This window comes from Podarcis bocagei (genome assembly GCF_964188305.1).
Source record: "Podarcis bocagei genome assembly, chromosome: 13".
In the NCBI taxonomy this organism is placed as follows: Eukaryota; Metazoa; Chordata; class Lepidosauria; order Squamata; family Lacertidae; genus Podarcis; species Podarcis bocagei.
The window spans coordinates 23,236,285-23,259,581 of record NC_138138.1 but is presented as its reverse complement, the minus strand read 5'-3'; the positions used below and the strand labels follow the sequence as shown (position 1 = coordinate 23,259,581).

The 23,297-nt window shown below is 43.2% G+C and overlaps 1 protein-coding gene, 1 long non-coding RNA gene and 1 pseudogene across 7 annotated transcripts in view; 2 read left to right on the top strand and 1 right to left on the bottom strand.

Moving 5' to 3' along the window:
• The first annotated feature begins 896 nt into the window (after positions 1–896).
• Positions 897–4,354, top strand: LOC308571296 (serine/threonine-protein phosphatase 6 catalytic subunit pseudogene; annotated as a pseudogene). Its single transcript has one exon. The product of its transcript is annotated as a serine/threonine-protein phosphatase 6 catalytic subunit pseudogene (transcript).
• A 621-nt stretch (positions 4,355–4,975) lies between these two features.
• On the bottom strand, positions 4,976–8,364 carry LOC308571390. Its single transcript, XR_014001372.1, has 3 exons — positions 8,059–8,364; positions 7,257–7,338; positions 4,976–5,116 (listed from the first exon to the last, which is right to left on the bottom strand). It is a non-coding gene; the product is annotated as an uncharacterized lncRNA (long non-coding RNA).
• Positions 8,365–8,521: 157 nt separating this feature from the next.
• NFE2L1 (NFE2 like bZIP transcription factor 1) overlaps positions 8,522–23,297 on the top strand; it is a 34,005-nt gene continuing 19,229 nt past the window's right edge. The window contains exons 1-3 of one of the 5 annotated variants that reach the window (XM_081166323.1): positions 8,522–8,662; positions 16,468–16,653; positions 16,962–17,473. In XM_081166323.1, coding sequence (XP_081022449.1) covers positions 16,964–17,473 — 510 coding nt within the window. In that variant the 5' untranslated portion in view covers positions 8,522–8,662; positions 16,468–16,653; positions 16,962–16,963. Of the gene's footprint in view, positions 8,663–8,860; positions 9,048–9,432; positions 9,594–13,832; positions 14,248–16,467; positions 16,654–16,961; positions 17,474–23,297 lie in introns of those variants that run through there. The other 4 variants (XM_081166319.1, XM_081166321.1, XM_081166322.1 and 1 more) reach the window with 4 other exon arrangements.

Below are 23,297 nucleotides of genomic sequence, written 5' to 3'. Positions count from 1 at the left end.
TCCTGGCTATGCCTGGGAAATTCCGGATGTATGGCAACCCTATAGAGCAAACAGGATATGGGGCAGGCATGGAGCCATTTGTTGCACTCCATTAAGATTCACCCCCCTCCTGAGTTTCATGTTTCTTCTTCTTTTTAAGCAGTGTATTCTGTGCCACTGTAATCCAGTTAGCAGCTTTATTGAGCAGGTCACGCCCATGTTTATGCAGGGACTGTTTTATCCAACACACCTGTTCAGGCAACTGGCTTCCTCTCCCTCTCTCTCTCTTTCTAAAACCCAGCATCAAATTACCCTGATAAATAGATCTCGTGATGCAACAGCTTCCAAATGAATTCTGCAAGCGCTGCATATGGAATGTGGCAAGAGCTGGTCATTCTATCTCCTGCTACCAGGTCATTAATTGGGGGTGCCTGCGTGAGATGACTTATCGCAAGCTAGCTATCATTTAATGTGCTTTTAGTGGCTATTTTAGGATGTCTCTCTCACTCTTCTCTTGATATGTCTTCAGTATTTGTACATACAGAAAAATGAAATCTGGATTGAAGTTCCAGAAGAGCCTTCTCTGGAACTTCAGAGTTCCCAAGGCTTTCTGGTGACTACACTTGCGTCTCCAGAAACAAATTGGGAGGAACAAACAAGTGGGGGGTGTGGCAACCTTTTGAAACATCACCACATGTCTGATAAACAGCCTGTTCCAAAACCAAGTGCTGAGTAGCCTCTACACAAGCAGCAATTTTTTGCAGAACAGACTAGGATCTTGGAGACCATGGTTTAAATCTCCACTCAGTTCTTATGTTCACTGAGTGACCCTGGGCCAGTTGCTCTTTTGGGGCAAGGTAGTTGGCAGGGGGGGAGGAGAGAGAGAGAGAGAGAGAGAGAGAGAGAGAGAGAGAGAGAGTCAACCGCCATCACCACCAGTTTTCAAAACCTTTAGTGGAGCTGACCAGCATTAACTGATCTTCACAGAATTGTCCTGTTTAAGTTACAGTGGTACCTTGGTTCTCGAATTTAATCTGTTTGACTCCCAAAATGGTTTAAAAACCAAGGCGTGGCTTCCGATTGGCTGCAAGAGCTTCCTGCACTCAATCGGAAGCCACGGAAGTCACGTCGGGCGTTCGGCTTCTGTAAAACGTTCGCAAACTGGAACACTCAAGTGCTTGTGTGACTACGTCTGTGACCTTCTTCTAGAACAGGGGTGGCCAAATTCCAAGAGACTGTGATCTACTCACAGAATTAAAAACTGGCAGTGATCTACCTCCTTTTTTTAGGGGTTCAGGTCAAAGTTGTTGAGCTTTTTTGAGGGGGGTGGCCTGGCATATTTACATTGTTTTGCGGTCAGAGAGGAACAGCAACTCACTGAAGGATCACTGGGGTAAATACAGCCTCGGTTTGTAAACTCTGTCTTCCGTTCTCCAACAATGGAGGGCACGGCGAGGGGACGGGAAGGGGGCCAGCAATCGACCAAAACCTTGCAGGGATCGACTAGTAGATTGTGATCGACCTGTTGGACATCTCTGTTGTGGAAGAATCTAATGTGCAGCCAGTTTCTACACCAGTTACAGTCTGTGGCGACATACATGGACAGTTTTATGATTTATGTGAATTGTTCAGAACTGGAGGTCAGGTTCCTGACACAAACTATATATATTTATGGGTGACTTTGTAGACAGAGGCTATTATAGCCTTGAGACGTTTGCCTATCTTCTTGCCCTGGAAGCAAAATGGCCTGATTGCATCACACTTTTACGTGGGAATCATGAGAGCAGACAGGCAACTCAAGTGTATGGGTTTTATGACAAATGCCAAACCAAATATGGCAACGCTAATGCCTGGAGATATTACATCAAAGTTTTTGACATGCTCATGGTAGCAGTGTTACTAGATGAGCAAATCTTCTGTATGCATGGGGGCCTATCTCCAGACATAAAAACACTGGACCAGATTCAGACCATTGAGCACAACCAAGAGATCCCACACAAAGGAGCTTTTTGTGACCTTGTTTGGTCTGATCCAGAAGATGTGGACATCTGGGCCATAAGTCCCCGAGGAGCAGGCTGGCTGTTTGAGGCAAAAGTCACAAATGAGTTTGTCTATATCAACAACTTAAAGCTCATCTGCTGAGCCCACCAGCTGGTGCATGAAGGTTATAAATTCATGTTTGGTGAGAAGTTGGTCACAGCTATCGCTGTGGAAATATTGCCTCAATCATGGCATTTGAAGGTGCAAATACAAGGGAATCAAAGCTCTTCTGTGCAGTTCCAGACTCAGAACGTGTGCTTCCCTCAAGAACAACCACACCGCATTTCCTCTGAGATGTGGCTTTGCTGTCTCATACCCTTTTGTGACGTACCTTTTTAGCACTTTGCTGCTGAAATGCTGCCTCTTGCCTTTTATATTTTTTAATTATCTAAATGTGTTGTATATGGTCAATAGGGATGCATCTTTCAATCTCTTTCTCTCTCTCTCCTCTTATCCCTACCCTACCTGACTTGCCAGCTATTGAAATGTCTCTGAACACCTACCTAGCTGTTTTGTAATACTTGTGATTTATTTCTTTTTAGTTCAGTTCTTTTTTTAAATAGGGACACTGCATTTTCCCTTTAAAGAAATAAATCTAAACAGCAAAACATCAGAACTAGTCGGATCTTCTTTCATTCAAGGGGTTGACTTTGGGGAGGTTGTTTTTTTGAATAAGCTGTTTAAAAATTCCAGCAAAGTTGTATTTGGTGTGCATGATGGTACTGTCCAAAGCCCTGCTAGTGAGCACATTGCCAAGATGTAAAAAAAAAATGTCCTGGTTTATATTTTGTTTTAATTCAGCATAAATACATTCTTTTAATGGCTGCTCCTGATCTCCCGCCACCCGTTGCTTTTATTATCTGTTTTATTTTTAGGATTTAAACTAAAATGCAAAACCTTGTACAGGTATTTGGATTTGTACATTGAAATAATGGTTCTGGTTTCTCAGATACCTTGTCTTCTTAATAAAGTCATATTCTGAACTCAAGTCTCTGGGTAAAGCATTCAACCCTACATTGTTGATGTGGGGAAAATAATAATTCAGGATGGCTCCTCAAGGTTTCCAATGGAAGCTATTAAATCTGTGAGGAGGTAGAAGCAAAGGGGGCAAGCTGTATCTCAACAAGTTGTCCCATCTGAGTTTCTCCCCATTCCTTCAGTCCCTGCAAGAGAGTTGACTTCAGATGGGGATGTTCACTAATATACCTGTTCACAACTCATCAGATAGAAGCCAGTAACCCTGCACTGGGGACCATGCTCTGGATGTTTCAAGTGCTGCAAGGCTTTGCCCTCTGGTCTACCAGAACTACCCTGTTTAGTTCCCAGAATATGAGCTTCTTGAGAGCTGGCAATCCTACACTTGCTTCCTACTCCACTACGGTGAAGCATGGGAGGGAGTAGGCTAGACCAGAACCTTTCTCCCTGAAGTTACTGGGGGTTTTTTTTAACTTGCAGGCGGTATATTATCGGGGTGGGTGCATTAAAATTCTGCACCCTTGCAACCTGAGGTAGTACACTGCACTCTAATTATACAACATGCGTTGACCAGGCTGCATTCTCACAGTGCACCTGTTTTCATGTGACTAATATCAGGTTTCATTGGTTCCTGCTTGGCTTTGTTTTGTGAGCCTCTTCATTGCTCATGTACCGTCTCTGACCTGTCAGCCTGCCAAGCATTATCTAACATCTCTGTCCTTTTGAAACACGGAATGGTGTAATCTTAATTACTATTTATCATCGCTCAGATGATTGTGAACTTTGTACCCGTTCTCCTCTGGCCTAGCTCTGGCTGACACACCTTGGTACTGTGAGGCCTTGAAAATCCGCCCCAGAGTTGGCATCTCCACCCTCCACAAGAGAACTGTGAAGCCATTCATGCATGGTAGACAAGCAAGCTGAAATAGAACATCTTTCTGTCCGACTCTCTCTCTGGCTTTATGATTCGGACAGATCCTTAGGGAGCGTTGTACAAGGCACTTCTCCTTTAATGGTCAAATTCAGGGCTTGATTTGAGAGGGGCTCAGCAGAACTCAAAGAATTATGCTCTTGAGCATGCCAGAATCCTGACTACAAATCCCTACACATTTAGCATTAGGAAAACATGTTACCAGAAAAGAGGGTCTGACTTCCAGACAGGTTAAAGGCTCCTCTCATTTCATAAGCTAAACTTAGCGCAGTTTATACTCCATAAATAATAAAAAAATGCATACTTGCCCATGACTGTTAAGGCTGCAGTCTCTTGCACTCTTATTTGGGAGGAGATTACATTGAGCAAACTTTTATTTACTTATTTTATTTTATTTTTCATCCTGCCTTCATCCAAGTTAAAGCCCCAGGTTTCTGAAAACAATAATTTTATTAAAGATTTTTCAGACTGTAACACAGAATCGGTAGAGTACATATTGTCAAATATCTGAACAACAACAACAACAACAACAAAAGAATTTTTCACTCATCATTGCATGTCTTCATGTGTCTATTGTAATAAACTGCAGGGAATATCCAGGCCACACCCAAATGCATAGCTCCTCCACAAATTAATCTGGGACAATCTGGCCTGCATTTGCTCTCTATTCCAGTTTTGAGAAGTTAAGAATGATATCCAAACAGCCTCTAAGTGGTCATTTTTAGCATACTTAATCAGCTCCCAATTTATGATAAATATTCAAGTAATGCCATTTCCCGAACATTATCCAGTCAGCCCTTTACCAGTTTTTGTAAGGATATGTTTGTATTGTTTCAACTACAAAATTAGAATAATAGAAAGATAATATACCTAAAAATAGAGAGTAATCGGCAATATCCCTCATCCAATAGTTCATAGCCATCTTAGCCTAACAGGTTTCTCCATCAGGGGTGTCCAGAACAAGTGATATTTTTATAGGATTTTATGCCCAATGTGTTATGTACTGAAGTTCTCACCCTGGGCCAGCAGGGGGATACTGTAGATAGTTTTCACTCAGGTCCACATATGCAAATAAGGGATTGAAAGTGACGTTCAGTGATTGGATAGTTACAGAAAGTGGTTACTGTTGCGTTGTAGTGGAGCTCTATATAAGCAGGCTGGCTGAACCCTTCAGTTCAGTTCTGTTCTGGCCTGTGAATAAACAAGAGCTGTTTGAAGAATCGCTGTTTTGTCTGATATGTTCACCCACAAATTAACACAATGCAAAAGCCATTACAAAAACCAATTGCTTGCAAAGTCATGTCTTAATGCTTGTGCTTGTTTTGCTAGCTACTTTCATTGCACAACCTGTTGGTATGCCATTCCATTATACTTCCTCCTTCCCCAGATTTCCAATTCTTCTCAACCACCAGCTTTACAAATTTTCCAGTGACTAGCTAACTCCAAATGAACAGCTGTGAGCAAAAGAATTATTAGGTCTTGGTGAACTTATATTGGTGTCATCTGGCTGCACTATTGCCAGTAGGGCCAGGTCAGGTGGGATTGATTGCCCTTTAATGTCTGGGATTTTGTAAATATCACTTCCCAAAAACCTTGAACATATACTATCACATATGGCCCATATGCACAGGTTTTGAGTTGTGCAAGGCAAGAGCTCTCCCTCACATTTCCCCCCCAAAAGTAGGTTATCTTTCCCAAACTGCGTAACCCCTCACCCCAGCTTATCTGACCTTCAGTAATCATACGTGGGCAGTGATGCCAACTAATATATAGAATGATGAAAGATGAGATAACATACGTAATCTTAAGCTTTTATTTTCCTTATTTGAGCGATGCATATCGTACCCCTCAATAAAATTCTTGACAGGTATTTTGGAGTGCTTTGGGACTAGCTCGACAAGTAAAATACACTTTATCTGTATTGTATATTAATTGCTGCTATTTAGATTGACTATAGTGTTTCTAAACTGCTGTGACATATTTGACATCTAGCTAAATAAGAAAACAAGGGCACTATATTTGAGTTATGCTGGCTGAATGGTCTTAGGAAGTGGCTAAGTGCTGTTAGCGCTGCTTTGCCAGTCCAGATGGAATTACACCTCCAGCATGACACTTAAGCTGATGGAACTCTGCTGGTATGTTGGCAGAGATACTGTGCTGGCAAAGTGACACTGGTAAATAGGACAGGTGCAGTGGGGAAAGCAGAATGGGATGGAATAATGGGTGTGCCCTGAGCAGGGCATAGTTACACCTCTTATCGGTGGTTGCAAGAACAAATGATCCCTATATTCTAAACAAAATGCTTGTTTAACCTGGAGGTAGGCTATATGAATTGTGTATTGCTTTGTAATGATTTGTTGGGTCTCTGGACCGTAATAAAGATTGATGAGTTACACCTCTTCATTTCCAAGACATGCCCATTTGACAGTGGAACATTATGCCAGGTCTGAGGTTGGTGCAAGTACCGTAATTTTGCCTCCCATAGAAGCTAGCAGGGAGGAGAGAATTACATAAAAATAATAGCAGCCCTCCCACCTCCTTCCCCACCCACCTCAGAATGATAAGAGCATACAGGAGTCAGCAAACTTTTTCAGCAGGGGGCCAGTCCACTGTCCCTCAGACCTTGTGGGGAGCTGGATTATATTTTTTTGGGGGAATGAACAAATTCCTATGCCCCACAAATAACCCAGAGATGCATTTTAAATAAAAGGACACATTCTACTCATGTAAAAGCATGCTGATTCCTGGACCGTCTGTGGGCCGGATTTAGAAGGCAATTGGGCCAGATCCGGCCCCCGGGCCTTAGTTTGCCTACCTATGGCATAGGATATGCCTTCCACTGGCATATCTGTAGCATGGTGTGAGTAGAGGACTGTTTTGCTTGGGTGCAATCCTATACTCACCTAGGAGTAAGCCCAGCTGAACTTAATGAGACTTCAGAATCGCTATGTATAGGATTGCAGTTTAAAATGTGTCTTTAGTGGTAATTTCATCCTTGGTTGGGTGAACAACAACATTTTAACAGAAGAATTTGCTTGTGCAGAGGGGGGAGGGCGCAGGTTATAATAGTTTTAAAGCTTAACATGTAAGCATCGTGTGATCCTGTTTTGAGATTCCAAGGTGTTTGAGAGGCTGTTCATGATCAATAAACAAATTTGTGTTTTTGAGTATTGTTTTAATGAAAGATAGGTAAATAATTGTGACATACCTCAAAACCCTAAGTTTCTGATTTAACTATTTGGCTTTTGAAACTTCCAGGTTCTGGTAAGTAAAATCCAAAATTGTGACATTTTGAAAATAAGCGTTTTGAAACAGAGTGCAGTATACTTACACAAATTCTCACATTTTGGCTGTAAAGCCTTTCTGTTACTTGATGTCATTTTCAGTTTCATACCATGTCGTGTTTGGAATACCTGCAAGTTTAAATTATTGAGTGAATTTAAAGTTTTATTGGGTACGAGGAAACCGTGTACATTGTCAAATGTGTTTCCCAAATCCCTCTATTTTATCCTTCTCTAAACTGTAAATTAGGGACGCGGGTGGCGCTGTGGGTAAAACCTCAGCGCCTAGGACTTGCCGATTGCATGGTCGGCGGTTCGAATCCCCGCGGCGGCGTGAGCTCCCGTCGTTCGGTCCCAGCTCCTGCCCACCTAGCAGTTCGAAAGCACCCTTAAGTGCAAGTAGATAAATAGGTACCGCTTTATAGCGGGAAGGTAAACGGCGTTTCCGTGTGCTACTCTGGTGCTGGTTCGCCGGAGCAGCTTTGTCACGCTGGCCATGTGACCCGGAAGTGTCTCCGGACAGCGCTGGCTCCCGGCCTCTAGAGTGAGATGAGCGCACAACCCTAGAGTCGGACACGACTGGCCCGTACGGGCAGGGGTACCTTTACCTTTAAACTGTAAATTACAAATCTGAAATTTACAAACTGATTGCTACATAAATTGTATAAATATTTTTGAAGGATTGGAGAAAATATTTTTCATCATTCCTTTTTTAAAATCCAAAAGCTCCTTTCAGATTTGAGTTCAATACTGGCGAAGTGAGAATTTAAAGTTTGGCAGCTGCCATTCGCACAGGTTCCTTCCCCTCCCCGGCCTCTGAGGTTTCGTCCTTGGTTGCCCGTAGCAACCCACCTAAGATGTCGCTCCCTCATAAGGTGAGACGCAGGCCGCTATGAATGTACGGAGATTACGTATTGGGGTGGGAGGGGGAAGGGCTAAGGACCCGTTGCGGATGGCAACACCGTCCAAAGACAATGGGAACGACCGTAGTAACTATTCGATCGGCGGTTGGTTGCTACCTCCGTCGCTCAAACCACATAGCGCGGGGAGCATCGCGAGCGTTTAACGGATTGGCGAATTTGTGATGTCAGTCGGCGCTTAGTCCGGCCGGCCCACTACTATAGCGATTGGGACTTTCCCCTTATCAGAGTCTTTTTTTTTTTTTAATGCCATCCTCATCTACCGTTCCCCCCCCCCCCTGAGCGCGCTCCGATTGGCCGTTATGATGTCACTCGCTGGGAGGTTTGGAGCTGTGAAGTCTGCTTGTCCTCTGATTGGGCAATCGAGCTGTCGCTCGCCCCCGTCTTAGAGGAGGATTGGACGAGGCAGCGCGGCGGGCGGGGAGAAGAGTGGTGGTAGACGGGCGCTGCTGTTTGGGGCTCGGGACCGGCTCCGGGGCAAGGCCCGCCTGAAGGCAGCGGCGGGTGCTGAAACAACGGGAGCTGGGGGAGAGAAGGTATGAAACGAAGTGGGGTGGGGAGGAGGATAGGGCTATATGAGGGGAAGGGGGTGGAGTTAAACAAAGCAGGGGGAAGACTAAAAGGGGGGGGGAGGAAAGCATAAAGCGGAGGTGGGGGGGGGGCGAGGAGAAACTGAGAGAGCAATGGGGTCCGCGGTAGAGAAGAGGGACCTCTAACTGGGCCGCTGGTGGAGAGCGAATTTAGGGGAGGGGGGCTAAAGAAACGGTGGCCTCGAATAGGCCAGGTGGGAGGGAAGCGGGTAGGAGAAACATGGGCTGGGCGAGCAGCGGCGAGAGCACGAGAAGGCGGCGGGGAAGACCGAGAGGAGCAGAAAGCTGAGGAGAAAGGAGCCGCGTGTGGTGCGCTGGAGGCTGCGGAAGGGTAGGGGGCAAAGTGAGGCCAGCCCCTCGCAAGCGGCGGCTGGTGGGCTGAGGGAAGTGTGGGGGAAGGGCCTGGAAGCTGTGGCGTGGGGGGGGGGGAGGTTTGAGTAGGGTGTATCGGGGGACTCGAGAGCTAAAGGGCAGCACGTGGGCTAGAGGAGGAAAGGAAAGGGGTTCGTGGGCTTGGGCTTTGGGGGGGGGGTTAAACGTTAAAAGTTGGCCTGGAGAAGTGAGGGCGGGGGAAACTCCCTTTTCTGGTTTCCCCGGTGTTGTTGGGAAACGAAGCAACCTGAAGCAGGGACTCCGGAAAGGATGGTGCAGGTGGATGTGGGAGGGGTTACTCCAAATTTCGGGGGAGGGGGTAGTTCGGGAGCGGAGGGTCAGATTGGACGAAGGATTATTGGAGTGGAGCGCGACTTTCGTTTTAGGTTTGGGTTGTAAACCACATTCGGTACGGTAGGGTAGAGTGGTGGTGTGCAAATTTTAAAAATGGAAAGAGCCTGTGAATTATAAGGGCTGTTTGGTGTCGTTCTGAAGAACAGTACAGGTATGCTTTATTATGCAATAGTGATTTGGGGGAAATATTGCCCTACCTTACAAGGTTGTTGTAAGAACTGCTGTGTAGTGTTTGAAACTCCCATTGTTCTAGGCGCATTTTGCGACGGGGAATTTCATTAGCGTGAGCAGTTTCTGAGCTCTGGGTGCAGTACTGTGCCTAAGATTTTAGATTAAACTGCAGAGTGGGAGGAAAGGAGGATCTTTTTCTGCCTCCCCACTTCCAGCTACTCTCTGAAGACGAGAAGAGACCCTCTTAATATTGGGGGGTGGGCAGGAGAAGGACTAGACCGTGTGAAAAGTGAACATAATACTTTAGCTGCAGTTCATTCATTTTCAGCTTTGTATTCTTATTATTAAAAAAATTGTGCCTAGACATTCCATTGTTGCGCCCATAACCTAGGTTCAAAGTACCATTTAGCTTCTAGCTTTCATATCTCAGTTTCTAACATTGCTACTGTGATAAAGTATGTCAGCATTCCCCAATTTGGTCCCCTCCATATGTTTTTGACTGCAGCTCCCATCTTCCCTGATCACTGACCATGTTGTCTGGAACTGATTGATGTGGGCACCCAGAAAGAGCACTGTAGGAAAGCTAAGTAGTATCTATTTACAGGCTTCCCATAGGCACCTGGTTGTCTGCCTTGAGAACAGGATGTGGGACTTGACTGGCCTTTGATCTGATTCAGCTGAGCTCTTGTATTCTTAAATGGATGCATGGTGAAATGTAGAAGGGGCTGTAAGCATCAGTGTACTTCACTGTCTATTGAGTATAGTTCTGTTTCTCAGTAGAGTGCCAGGAGCCTGGAGGAAGATGGTAGTGGGTGTGGGATAGTTATGGTCAAGATAACCAAGAGCATAATGGGTAGTTTGGAGACTAGCAGATTATTGAGTGGGGGCAATTAGAGAACCTTTGGATAGTATACAATTTTATTTATTTCATAAAATTTATACACTGCTTAATTGTAAACAAACCAACCTCAAACTAGACCCTCTCAAAAAGGATTAATTATGAAAAGTTATTGCTTTCTGATCTCATGTTTGCAATCTTCAGAAAATGAATTGAAACCCCCATTTCAAAGAAGGTCTTTTAGGTTTTGTACACCATGTTTTAACTGTTTTGATTTTGACTGCAGACGAATTCTGGAGGCTGAAGTCTTGGGCATATTTACCTGGGAGAAAGCCCCATTGAATGTAGTGAGACTCATCCTTAAGTAGACATTGATTGGATTGTGCTCTAAATTGTGATTATGGATAATAATAATAATAATAATTCCCCAGCCACTCTGGGTGGCTTCCAACAAAGATTAAAAATACATTAAAATGTCACACATTAAAAACTTCCCTGAACAGGGCTGCCTTCAGATGTCTACTATGTGATCCAGGGGGTGCAACTTTTGAGTGGGATATTGGGTAACTGGAACAAGAAAGTAATACTTTCTAGAAGGAGGAGGTAGCAGGGAAATTAATGGCAAGGAACTGTTTTATGTGTGGCTAAGAGTGTGTGAACACCAAGTAGGGTAGATTGATTTAAATCAGGAAGAATAAAAGACAAATTTAAAAGACTGATTTTAAATTGTTTCCCATTGATTCTACAAGTTATTTCTAAAACTATGGTGTAAGACACCAATAAACTATGTTGTTTACACTGTTTAATTCTTTCAACCAGGCTTTCCATCTCTTTGTCATGTTGTATATACATTTTGTATGCTCTCCTTTCTTACCAATACAACAAATGTCTTTAAAATATTCCCGTATGGGGCCTGTCATAATCAGGATGCATGATTGTTAGGAGGTTAATAAGCATTTCTTTTCAGAAGTAAGTCCCATGGAGCTCAGTGAGGCTTACTCCTAGAAAGAGAGTATAGAATTGGAACCTTAGCATGAGAATATTGGAACATGCAGACTGGACAGTTTGTCTTCTCTTCTTCCCAATGTTCTTCTCTGCTTCACCCTGCCTTTGCCCATTTCACCCTCACAAATACAAGCAAAAATAAAATACACATGAATGATATGTCATAGCAAGGCTTCATAGTTTGTAGGCAGACTAGAATAGATCTATTTTCTTCAGGTGAAAATGCATGTATATGTTTGGCAGATAGTATAAATACCAATATTGTCAAATTGGCTTTTTATGTACAGAAGCCTCATTTAACTCAATGTTATATGACACTGATTTTGTGGGTAGCTGGAGGACTAACCTGCCTTTATTAAGATTTTTTAATATTAACCTAATTATTTGCAGTTTAAACAATATTTTTAAATATATGCATATATATATATATATATATATATATATATATATATATATATATATATATTTGCTTTCGTAGATTTTCACGGGTACAGGAATGCAGGTTTTGGTGTCTTCGGGTGTCTTCCCGTGTAAGAGTTGGGGTGTCTAGGCGACGTTTCGACGAGGTCTCACTCGTCATCTTCAGGCTGGTGCTTTCGGCTTCTTGTTACTGGAACAGAGCAGGATCTCAGTGTTTGAGTTCCTATAAATACTGTTGAGGGGGTGTGGTGTATAGCCTCCAACGTTCTGGGCAGAGAGGAAGTTCCCAGGTTAGTGTGCCTTTTCTTCTTTTGTTCATTAATTACTTGAGGGATATCTTGAGTGATTTCTTGAGTGATATTCTGAGTACCACTTAGGAGGGTCATTAGGTGTGGATTAGTTGCTAAAGCTTTCGTGTCTTGACCTCTTGAGCTTGTGAAGAGTTTTTCTGAGAAGATGGCTGTACTGCAAATAGTTGTGCTCTGGCTTGGCTTCGTGTATAGGGGCGAGCTGTGGTTTTGTGCCCTGTGTCAGCCAGATCTGTGTAGGGATTGCAGGGGGGTGCAGCATCCGGAGGTGCCACTATGGTTTGGCTACTGGATGGTGTCTGTAATTTATCTGTGGAGAGGGTCTGGGTTTGGGTCTGGTGTGGTTGATTGGAGATGGCGTTCTGTGTGCCTCTCTGGTTCTGGTGTCGGTTTTTGTGGGGAAATCCTCCATAAACACAATATCAAAACAGCCTTTTGCACCAACCAAAAAATAGCCAATATCCTCAGAAACCCCAAAGATAAAATCCAGCTAGAAAACCAAGGGGTCTATGAAATACCCTGCAAAGTCTGCCCAGCCACGTACATTGGACAAACAAACAGACGAATAAATGCACGTATCGCAGAACACAAGAATGCCGTCAAAAAAGAAGAAAAAACTTCCTCTCTTTACCAACACATGAAAGAAACAGGACACGAAATTAATTTTGCAGATTCCAAATTGCTCTTTAACATGGAACATCACCACAAGAGAATAATCATGGAAGCCATCGAGATAGAGAAACACCCTCACAACATGAACAAGCGTGACGACACGTCCCGCCTGCCAGACATCTGGAAATTAGCCCTCCCCACAAAAACCGACACCAGAACCAGAGGCACACAGAACGCCATCTCCAATCAACCACACCAGACCCAAACCCAGACCCTCTCCACAGATAAATTACAGACACCATCCAGTAGCCAAACCATAGTGGCACCTCCGGATGCTGCACCCCCCTGCAATCCCTACACAGATCTGGCTGACACAGGGCACAAAACCACAGCTCGCCCCTATACACGAAGCCAAGCCAGAGCACAACTATTTGCAGTACAGCCATCTTCTCAGAAAAACTCTTCACAAGCTCAAGAGGTCAAGACACGAAAGCTTTAGCAACTAATCCACACCTAATGACCCTCCTAAGTGGTACTCAGAATATCACTCAAGAAATCACTCAAGATATCCCTCAAGTAATTAATGAACAAAAGAAGAAAAGGCACACTAACCTGGGAACTTCCTCTCTGCCCAGAACGTTGGAGGCTATACACCACACCCCCTCAACAGTATTTATAGGAACTCAAACACTGAGATCCTGCTCTGTTCCAGTAACAAGAAGCCGAAAGCACCAGCCTGAAGATGACGAGTGAGACCTCGTCGAAACGTCGCCTAGACACCCCAACTCTTACACGGGAAGACACCCGAAGACACCAAAACCTGCATATATATATATATATATATATATATATATATATATATTACCTTGCAAGTAGGAAATATTTCAAAAACTTGCAAGTAAGTCTAAATAGAAAAACTAGAGGGAATTGTTCTAGTATAATGTGAGGAGAAGATGACATTCTCAGTTGAGAAAAGTGTTTAAAGAGTTGAGGGTTGGGGATGGGGTTGGTTGGGGCTGTGGATTTCATAATGGAATTTAAAATTTTTGAAAGCTCAGAACTGTTAGAGATGTGCATCCTTGTGGGGCTGTATAAATAAGTACAGGTTCTCTGGTGGTCTGAAAAAGGATTTTATGGTAGTGACTGGCCTAGGGGAAATTCTCCAGGCTGTCTCCCATGTTATCTGGATGCATTTTGAGAAGGTTTAAAATGAGACTGAAATGTGAGCCCAGAAAGTCATAGTGACAGAGGTTAGGATTAAAGAGGGGGAAGCATGCCGGAGAACATGTGTTGGGGGATTCTGGCTCTCCTAGATCTTTAAAAACAACAACAACAACTTTGAAATCACATGTCTCTGATGGAAAGGAAAAGAGAGGGAGACTGAAATGTGATAGTAGGCCAGAACAGAGATTGGGTTAGGATGAGTACACGATTGCACTTAGCAAATCAAGGTATGGATTTTGAAATTTCTTGTGTGTCCCCCCCCCCCCATTGCTGGTGGTGACAACTGATTGAACAAAGATTAAGAGTGGGTTACAACAATTGTTACAGGTTAAATGAGGCAAAAGTTGTGTTGAAATGCTACAGGAAGGCTTGCAAGCTATCATCTTTCTACTTAAGGCTCATATATAATTCTTATTTTTTAAAAATCAAGGATTTGTTATGGATATGTTATGATGTGCACACACATTTTCTCTCTCCAGCAATTTTGTGATGGGCATGCTAAGCCTTCCCTATTTTCATGTGGCTTAATTGCAACTGTCAAAAGTGGGTTCTTAATAGTAATTTAATGCTGTACATGCAACCTCATGTCCTTGGGAGTTTGCTAACTAAGAACTTGCATGTGAGTCATGGGCATAGCCAGGATTTATGTTGGGGGGGGGCAGGACCTTTGTTTTTTTTGGGGGGGCAGAACTGAGCTATCTGCAACTCATATTATTAAGTATATTTATTTATCTGCACCCCCTCCCCCAGCTATGCCCATGGTGTGTGTGCGTGCGCATGCGCGTCAGGGGCTGCTGCGTTATACTAAGTCAAACCATTAGCCCATTTAGCTCAGTATTATCAACACTGATGTCAGCAGCTCTCCAGGTTTTAGACAGGATACTTTCCCAGCCCTATCAGGAGACACCAGGATTTGAACCTAGACTTTTTGTGTGCAAAGCATGTGCTCTAGGCTTTCCCTTTTGAATTAAACTCTTAGGAACTTTGGTTCATTACTTCCTGTCCATCCTTCTCTGTACAGTTTCCATGGTTCCTTATAATCACCAGAGGGGCTGCAAGGTAGATTAAGGATAACAGGGAGTGGTCAGATTTTTCATACATAAGCTCAGGATGTTAAATGACCCCTAATAGTTAAACACTCCCTGCCCCTTTGAAACACAATGCATGTGTATTCTGTAAGCATTACGATGCTATAAACGTGGTAGGTGCAACTTTGTGGGGAAATGTTGGAGGATTCTTTCAAACTGATGTGTATATACAGTAATTCAGAGTTCTGTAGCTAATAACTGAGGAGGTATGAAGATTCCAAAGTGGGGCAAGGCACCATGGAAAAGAAGTGGAAGAAGCTGGTGGGGGTGGATAGTGAGGTCATTTGGCTTTCCCACAGTATCACAAATATACATGGTAGGTATCTGTGACTGGAATGGAAATCAGAGGATTTGGCAGTTTCTGGAGCAGGGACAAAAGTAGGGGGAAGTGAACATGTTAAGCAGGAGCTTAATAGTATTTTTGGTCCTGCATTTGTTGGATAAATGTGGGTTTTGTTCTAAAGTGCCAGCAAGCTCTGTGTGTGAAGTAGGAGAAGTAGCTGCAGAGATGTATGCTGATGAATAGGTAAAGGTACCCCTGACTGTTAGGTCCAGTCACAGACGACTCCGGGGTTGTGCGCTCACCTCACTGTATAGGCTGAGGGAGCTGGCGTTTGTCCACAGACAGCTTCTGGGTCATGTGGCCAGCATGACTAAGCCGCTTCTGGCGAACCAGAGCAGCGCACAGAAACGCCATTTACCTTCCCCCCGGAACGGTACCTGTTTATCTACTAGCACTTTGACGTGCTTTTGAACTGCTAGGTGGGCAGGAGCAGGGACCGAGCAACGGGAACTCACCCTGTTGCGGGGATTCGAACCGCCGACCTTCTGATCGGCAAGCCCTAGGCTCTGTGGTTTAGATCACAGCGCCACCCACATCCCCACGTTGATGAATAACACCCTTCTAAAACCTGAAAGCCAGGCTTCGCACTTGTACTTAATGTAAATTGACCAGAAACTCATACTGAATAAAAGCATAATCAGCATACTTCAAAATCATTGGCTGTAAGCAGCTGGGATAGAGGATAAAGGGTGGTTGAAAAGCGAGTACGGTACTAGTTTTATTTGCAAGGTTGTTATTATCACTTGGTTCTTTGTTGTGTCTTGCTGAGGAGTCAAAGGGGAGTGGAGAGAAGTGAAAGATGTTGCTATAAAATGGAGGAAGATAAGCAAACCAGGGCAGTATTGACCTAAATATAACTTTGTGTGTGTCAAGATATACTTGTTGGTGAATTATGTAGACTCTGTGCACACTTTTTTCTTTGTGGCCCATAGGTAACAGTGTTTCAATGTTGAGCAGTGTCCAAAGGGTGGTGTCTCTAGTGTTTTATCACCTTCATTTTTTTGGCTGTGTTTCAGTTTCTGACGAAACCCAAAGCAAGCAGCAGAAGAGTCTTTGAACGTTTTCCTGCTCTGGAATCTTGGACTAGAGGAAGGAGGAGGGAAGAGTGAAGTTGCAGCTGTTCCAGAGGACTTGTCCCATCTTGTAGTCCGTGTGGGAAATTAAGACTGAAGGAAGTTGCTGCATGTGGACTCTTTGAGACAGTAAGTCACATGGGTTTATATGCAACTACCTTGGCTTAGTTACAAAACAGTTTTTGTCTCTGGATAGGCAGAGAGCAGCAGAAATAGGAGTCCTCCTGCTGGGAGACAGCTTTCTCTCTCCGGGAGATCTTTAGAACTTTAACAACTCTCTTGGTGGCAATGATTGCTTTTAGGTTTTATTTTTTAAATGGGGTTTGAACATTTTTTAATTAGATTTTTTTCATTCTTTAAATAACTGTGGAGAGTTAGCTTGATAGTGTGAGTTTTAGTACATTTTCTGCTACATGCATTTGCTTTTCCTTTTCCAGAAATGCTTTCTCTGAAGAAATATTTCACTGAAGGACTCATCCAGTTCACCATTCTCCTCAGCTTAATAGGTGTGAGGGTGGATGTAGATACTTATCTGAACTCGCATCTTCCCCCTCTGCGAGAGATCTTTTTGGGCCAGAGTTCTGCTTACACCCAGACACAGTTCCACAACCTGCGGAACACTTTAGATGGCTATGTCATCCATCCAAAAAGTGTAGATCTGGACTATTATTTCACAGCTCGACGGCTTCTTAACCAGGTGAGGGCCCTGGACAGGTTCCAGGTGCCCACCACAGAAGTCAGTGCCTGGTTGGTACACCGAGATTCTGAAGGTTCTGTCTCTGGTGCCCAACCCAATACAGGCATTGCCCTTGAGAATGGCAGTGGCTTGCAAGATGGAACTGTTCCAGACAATGAAGTGAGGGAAAATGGAGCAGAACAAGGATTTGGTGAAGAATTGGAAGACCTAGGTGCCGTGGCTCCTCCAATGAATGGTGATCTAACCAAAGAGGTAGGTTGTTACTCTCAGGCACAATCTGTGGACTGGTGTGGTGGGGAAAAGAGAACTATTTGAGTATTTATTTGTGACTTGCAGCTATAAAAATGCTACTTATTGTCAATAGCTTAATATTTCAGTGATTTGGGTAGGATACTGGGAAATTGCTCTTTTTGGTGAGATGTTTGTTGGTCTGAAATTAGAGCAGTTCTTTTGTTGCAGTTTTCAGGAGGCATCTCAATAACACCACCTGCTTATTTTGCAGCATTAGGTAATAGTCTCAATGCACGTATCAAATGGATAGTGATTTACTCAGCTCTGGAATACTTCCAGGGGATTTTTCTACTTGGTTTTCAAGGGAGCAATGGGTAAAGCAGGTCTCCTGCTCCGTCCTAGTTTCTAATTCCAGTGTACAATGACTGCCTAGTGCCTTCCTTTTCCCACCGCTTACTGTCTCATAAGGTTTTCCTTATGAAAGCCTGTTCTGGTTTGACCTGTTTGTATTGTGCCTTGCTTAGTGATGATTTGAATTAGCTGGCTTGTTTACTTGGATGCTCAAATCCCTCTCCCAAACACAGGGTGGAATGGTCATGGAGAATCTCTTCCAGACCACCCTTAATCCCTGATACTTCGTGTTGAAAATGGACAGTATTACTAGAGCTAGTGGCCAGGCTGGGAGTTGCTGAAACAGCTGCTGTGGCTGCCTTCCGCTCTTGTCATGTTTTCTCATCCCTACAATTGGCAAAAATAGGCTGAAGGTTTCTGAGATCTTATCCTTGGAAACTAAAAGTGAAATATCTCAGTTTGCGGGGTTTCCCCTACAGAAGTAGATAACTGAGAAATGGAGAATGACCCACTAAGATAGGAGTGTGTGTGAGGGGGTGCATGTGCCTATGGGGTGCTTGGAACAGGAGATTGAAGCTAAAGAATTGAAGGGTTTTTGTTTTGTTCTGGTAAAGCAGGGGATACTAGGGGGGAGTCTTGTTTGAATCCTTAAATACATCTTTTGTGTTCTGGATTATTGTTACTGGAATGAGGAAGAAGATGGTTGTACTAGAATTTCTCATATTTTAAGACTGCTATCTTTAAAATATACATTTTAACTACCCATTATTGTAATTTTAAAAATGAGAATACTGCGTTAAAAAGTTGAATAGCTTTTTTTTGGTATATTAAAAAAGTTCTATAAATAGTGACTTGCTGAAATGTGCAAAGCAATTTGTAAGGGAAGTGTGAGGGTTGCTGGTACTTTCCTTTGTGTGTGTATGCACATGTGTGCTTTCTATTGCTAGGTTTACAATGTAAAAAACACAAATATAAGACTAGGGGTTTTTGTGGACAAGGACAATCAGTAGGCTCTTCAACCATGAATCTGAAGACCAACACAATACTTGTTCACCCTTATAAACCCATGAGGCCCCCAAAGGGTGAGCAAGTTTTGTGTTGGTCTCATGGCAATGAAAAAGTGGGAGTTACTGAGGCGTGGCTGATTCTGACTTTGATCAAGGTGTGTGTGTGTGTGTGTGTGTGTGTGTGTGTGTGTGTGTGTGTAGGACAGGGATAGAAATTGTGCAATACAGAGAAGCTCCTATTCTGGAGCAGCCTTTAGGGTTAATTCATTTTGCTTCCTATCTTTTTGTGCTGGACATGTGTAATCTGGGGCTGGACTGGACTTGCCATGAGTTCATTAGAAGTATATAATATTTCATACTGCACTTAAGTACTTGGAGCACTTCTTGTTCATAATGCTACAGCAATGCAAGGCACCAAGCCATTTTCCTATTCCATATTGTCAGTTGTGGACTGAGTAAAGTCTGATTTGCCTTAGTGAATTGATAGCCGAGACTATATTTGAAGTGGGTGCTTTCCAATTCATGGCTCACTTTGTTAATCGCAATGTTAGACCAATTATGTGCTTTCACTACTGATGTGCAGATACTGATCATGCACAAAACTTCAGGGTCGTCGTGGGGATAGGGACATAGTCACTTTGCTTGTAATGAGGTAGTGAGTCACTCTCCTTTTTTTAGTTGTGCAGAGAACTTAAATTCAGACACAGGCTGCAGTACAGTCTGGATATGAGAGAGATGTTACAAGCTTTGATGGTGCCCAGCGGCACTTGTCCCCTCCTAAATGGGAAGTCCCTGAACACAAAAGGACGACAGAAAGGAAAGGTTTGGTAGACATGTAGAGTTGTATATATGCACAATCCCACTAAATGAACTCTTACAGTAGAGTGCTCAAACTGCCATATAAAGGCTACATATTTTCTCGTTATGAGAAATAGTTTTAGTGCTAGTGGTTTACTGGGTGATGCACAGATTAGAAGCAGGCTTAGGGTTTGCTTTGGATGGACAATACAGGGTTTATTGGACATAGGTGGACAGGGTTATGTCCGTAGAGGAGCAGCTCAAGTGAAGATAATATGCTTCAGGAAAGGCATTGTGAAGGGAGGTTTGGCTCTGGTTTGTGTTTAAGCACTTGCTAGATGCAACGTGGATGGAATTTTCTGAGCTGTTTGCTATAGTGTTAAGCAGTTGTGACTGCTTAACAAAAAGAAAGGAAAACAACCTTAACATATTTATAACAAGGAAATAAGTTTTTCAGCTGAAGGCCTTCCTAAACGATCAGGTTCTGGCCAAATGCCTAAAACACTGAAGTGTTATAGCAGTAGTGATTATTGCAAGGTCAATTGTGAATGCCATGGAGGATGACAAACAGAAGAAAGGGCTGCCATGAGCAGTTTTGTGCATTGTCCAAAGTTGTGAGCAATAGGTATAGGAAACCATGTTCAACTGATCACGCAGCTCTAAAGCTCATTGGGTGGCTTATGCAGGTCACCATCTCTTAGCCTGCCCACTGATTTTTGAGAAGCTAAAATGTTTGTCAGAGCTCTTTGGAAGAAGGGCAGTATATCTTGTGATCAAGGTAGCAATGAGGTTCAGCTATTATGGCCCTCAGCCCTGTGATTAGAGACTTGTTTCTGGAAGAAACCGCAACTTGGACCATGGATTTACTGTACACCATTGGGCATATCTTGCTCTTTTCTACAAATAAAATGGGAATAGTTGCCTGTCTCACAGGGTGGCTATGAGAGTGAATATTATCGGGAATACAAAGCAGTTGGTATGAGTTTTGGAGTCCCTCACTCCCTATAGAAAAGGAAGGAACAGCAGAAGTAGCAGTGGCTTGTGAGTTTGTTGAGAAAGGAGAGGCTTCAGCAACGTGAAGGTTTTTTATGTGTAGGTGAGCTGTGTAGGACTTTGGTTTATCCTATTGTATCTGCAGAAGTGGTTATAAATGCTTTGCGTATGAAAATAAGGGCCAGGTGTGAGTAGCATGAGACCACTTTTGTGTTGTCTAGGGCTTTCCTTTTTTGCATCATAAAATATCATGCAACTCCCTAATTCATTGCTGAATTTGTTTTTTATTTTAAGCCCCATTTCTCAGCATATGTTCTTTGCTCACTGGACGCAGTGAGCCTGCTAGGAACCCTAGCTGGCTTAGACTGGATCCACTGCCGGGAAGAATTTGGGCTAATCCAAATACCAGCTTGTGTGGGAGGTAAGCATTGCTGCAACCCTCAAAACACTTTACCTCCCTCACCCCCACGCATGCAAATGCCACAAACTGCTTGCTATGGGGCTACACCTTTTCCTGCAGCAGCTGTACAGCCACTCCCTGCCCAAATGAGCAAATGTAGTATCCCCTGAGCTGATACATTATGTATTTTTTTAACTGTTTGTCTAGAGGTGATGTGAGAGCTGGGTTTGCTAAGATTCAGCATGGAACATATGAACTGGTAATAAAGAGCTTCTGACTCTTCATTTCACCATGTGATAACCACCAGTCAGGCCCTATCTGATTACCAAAGGAATTGTTTTATTTGTATTCTGTTAAAAACATACAAACTCTCAACATGGCTCAGAACATAAGAAAACATTAGGACCAATCAATAAAAGCAGTATAAAATTTTTAAAATATGTCCAACCAATATAAAATGCATACCTTTCTTATATGTGTGATCTTCAGTCACTTCTTTTTTATAAATTATAATATGGGACAGCTTGTGAGATGAGGACTACATGTCCTGCAGCTCTTCTGTTCTTGGTCCACAGGATAATGAATCACACAACAAAAGGCTAACTCTTCTGATGGGAATTTAGTCCTTTGCTGTCTGATCCACTCCCTACTGACCAGAAGAATATTTCCTTTTCCTTTTCCAATGACTATTCATTCAAAAGTAGTGAGTGATCCTTTGAAAGCAGGTGTCTGTACCAATCTAGCACTTCTCACTAGATGGGTTGGGGAAGATATAATTTCTCCTTGGGCCTAGTCAGTACAGTGGATGCTTCTGCTTTTCTCTGTCACTGAGTTGTGTATTTATCACTGAGATAAAAAGTTGCTTACCATATCCACCAGACCAATGTCTAGCTTCCATGACTGCAATAATGAGTCTCCTAAGAACCCCCCCCCCACCTGTATGCATATTCATGCACTTACCCAAAACTGCTTGCTTGTGATGTGATGTGTAATCTTAACTTCAGAGCAATATTTTGGCTTTGTTTTTCTTTGCTGAGCGACCTGAAGCACTTGCAGGGGATTTTGAGATGTTAAGGGGTTTTTTGTGTTAATCGAGGTAATGTAGAAGGCATGCTGTCTGCCTTTGAGTAGTGTTGCATTAGTGGGAAATTTTTCCCATCTTCTGCCATCTACTTAGAAACACTGTGGCATTTTAAAAGTATCACAGGCACAAGACATGCTCCTAGGAGCTTTTCTATCCAGCCACAGCAATTTGATTTTCAAAGTTTGAGTGGGTAGAATAGACACTCTAATGCTTGGAGATTGATTCTGTGGATAAGTTATTTCCATATCTGGGAATTGGGAAGATGGCCTGTTCTGGACAGGGTTGTGCTTCCTCTGATGGAGTTGGGTGCATGGTGTGGGATGCTCTCGGATTCATCTCCATCACCTGAAGCACCTTTTTTGCTAGCTTGTTCCTGGAAAGAACCAGCTTTTTGCAACTGGATGGAGATATCCAGGTGCCACCTCTTGACTCCTAGCATCTCCACCTGCTTGGCTGCAGTCAGCTGGTCTGCTGGGTACCGCGGCAGCAAAATTCGTGTCTTTTGGTGCCGTGCTACCCTGCAGACTACCCAATTTGCCTGGCAGCAAAAATAAGTAAATTTAAAATATTTTTTTTGCTGCTGGGTGAATCAGGTGGTCTGCAGGGTAGTGTGGCAGCAAAAGACACCCTTTTCAGCGGTGGCTCCCTGGCTTTGGAATTCCCTCCGTCTTGAAATCTGGTTGGCACCAACATTGGTAGGTGTTTGGCACTAGCTAAAAACTTGTCTTTTTAAAAAGTGGATTCTTTATGTATTAGGCAACTGACTTTTTTTGTACTGATAGGCCATATAATGCGTAGTTGTTTTTACTAGAATCGTTGTGTTGTTAGTTTGATGTACCCTGCCTTGGGATCACTTGTTTGATGAATAGCGGGTTAAAAATGACATGGATTCATTTATGTATTTTATGTATTATAGTCACTGTTTGTTTAAAACTGGGGCAGATTTACTAAATAAGAATGTTTGTGTCTGTCTTCTGATGTGTAATCAAAGTATGGATTTTTCTTGTTACTCTATAATAGAGCTTTCCCCTACTTCTCCTTGGTGTCCAAGGTTTGTGTTGTTTTACATGGGATATTGTTTTTAGATTCTGTTTCTTATTTTAGCAGCTGCTACATGAATGACTTTATCTTAGTCTTCACTTCCCACCTTTGTGGAAACACACAGCCTGTTGCTGTTAGCTAGAAGTGGCTCTAAAAATGTGAGTACTGGGA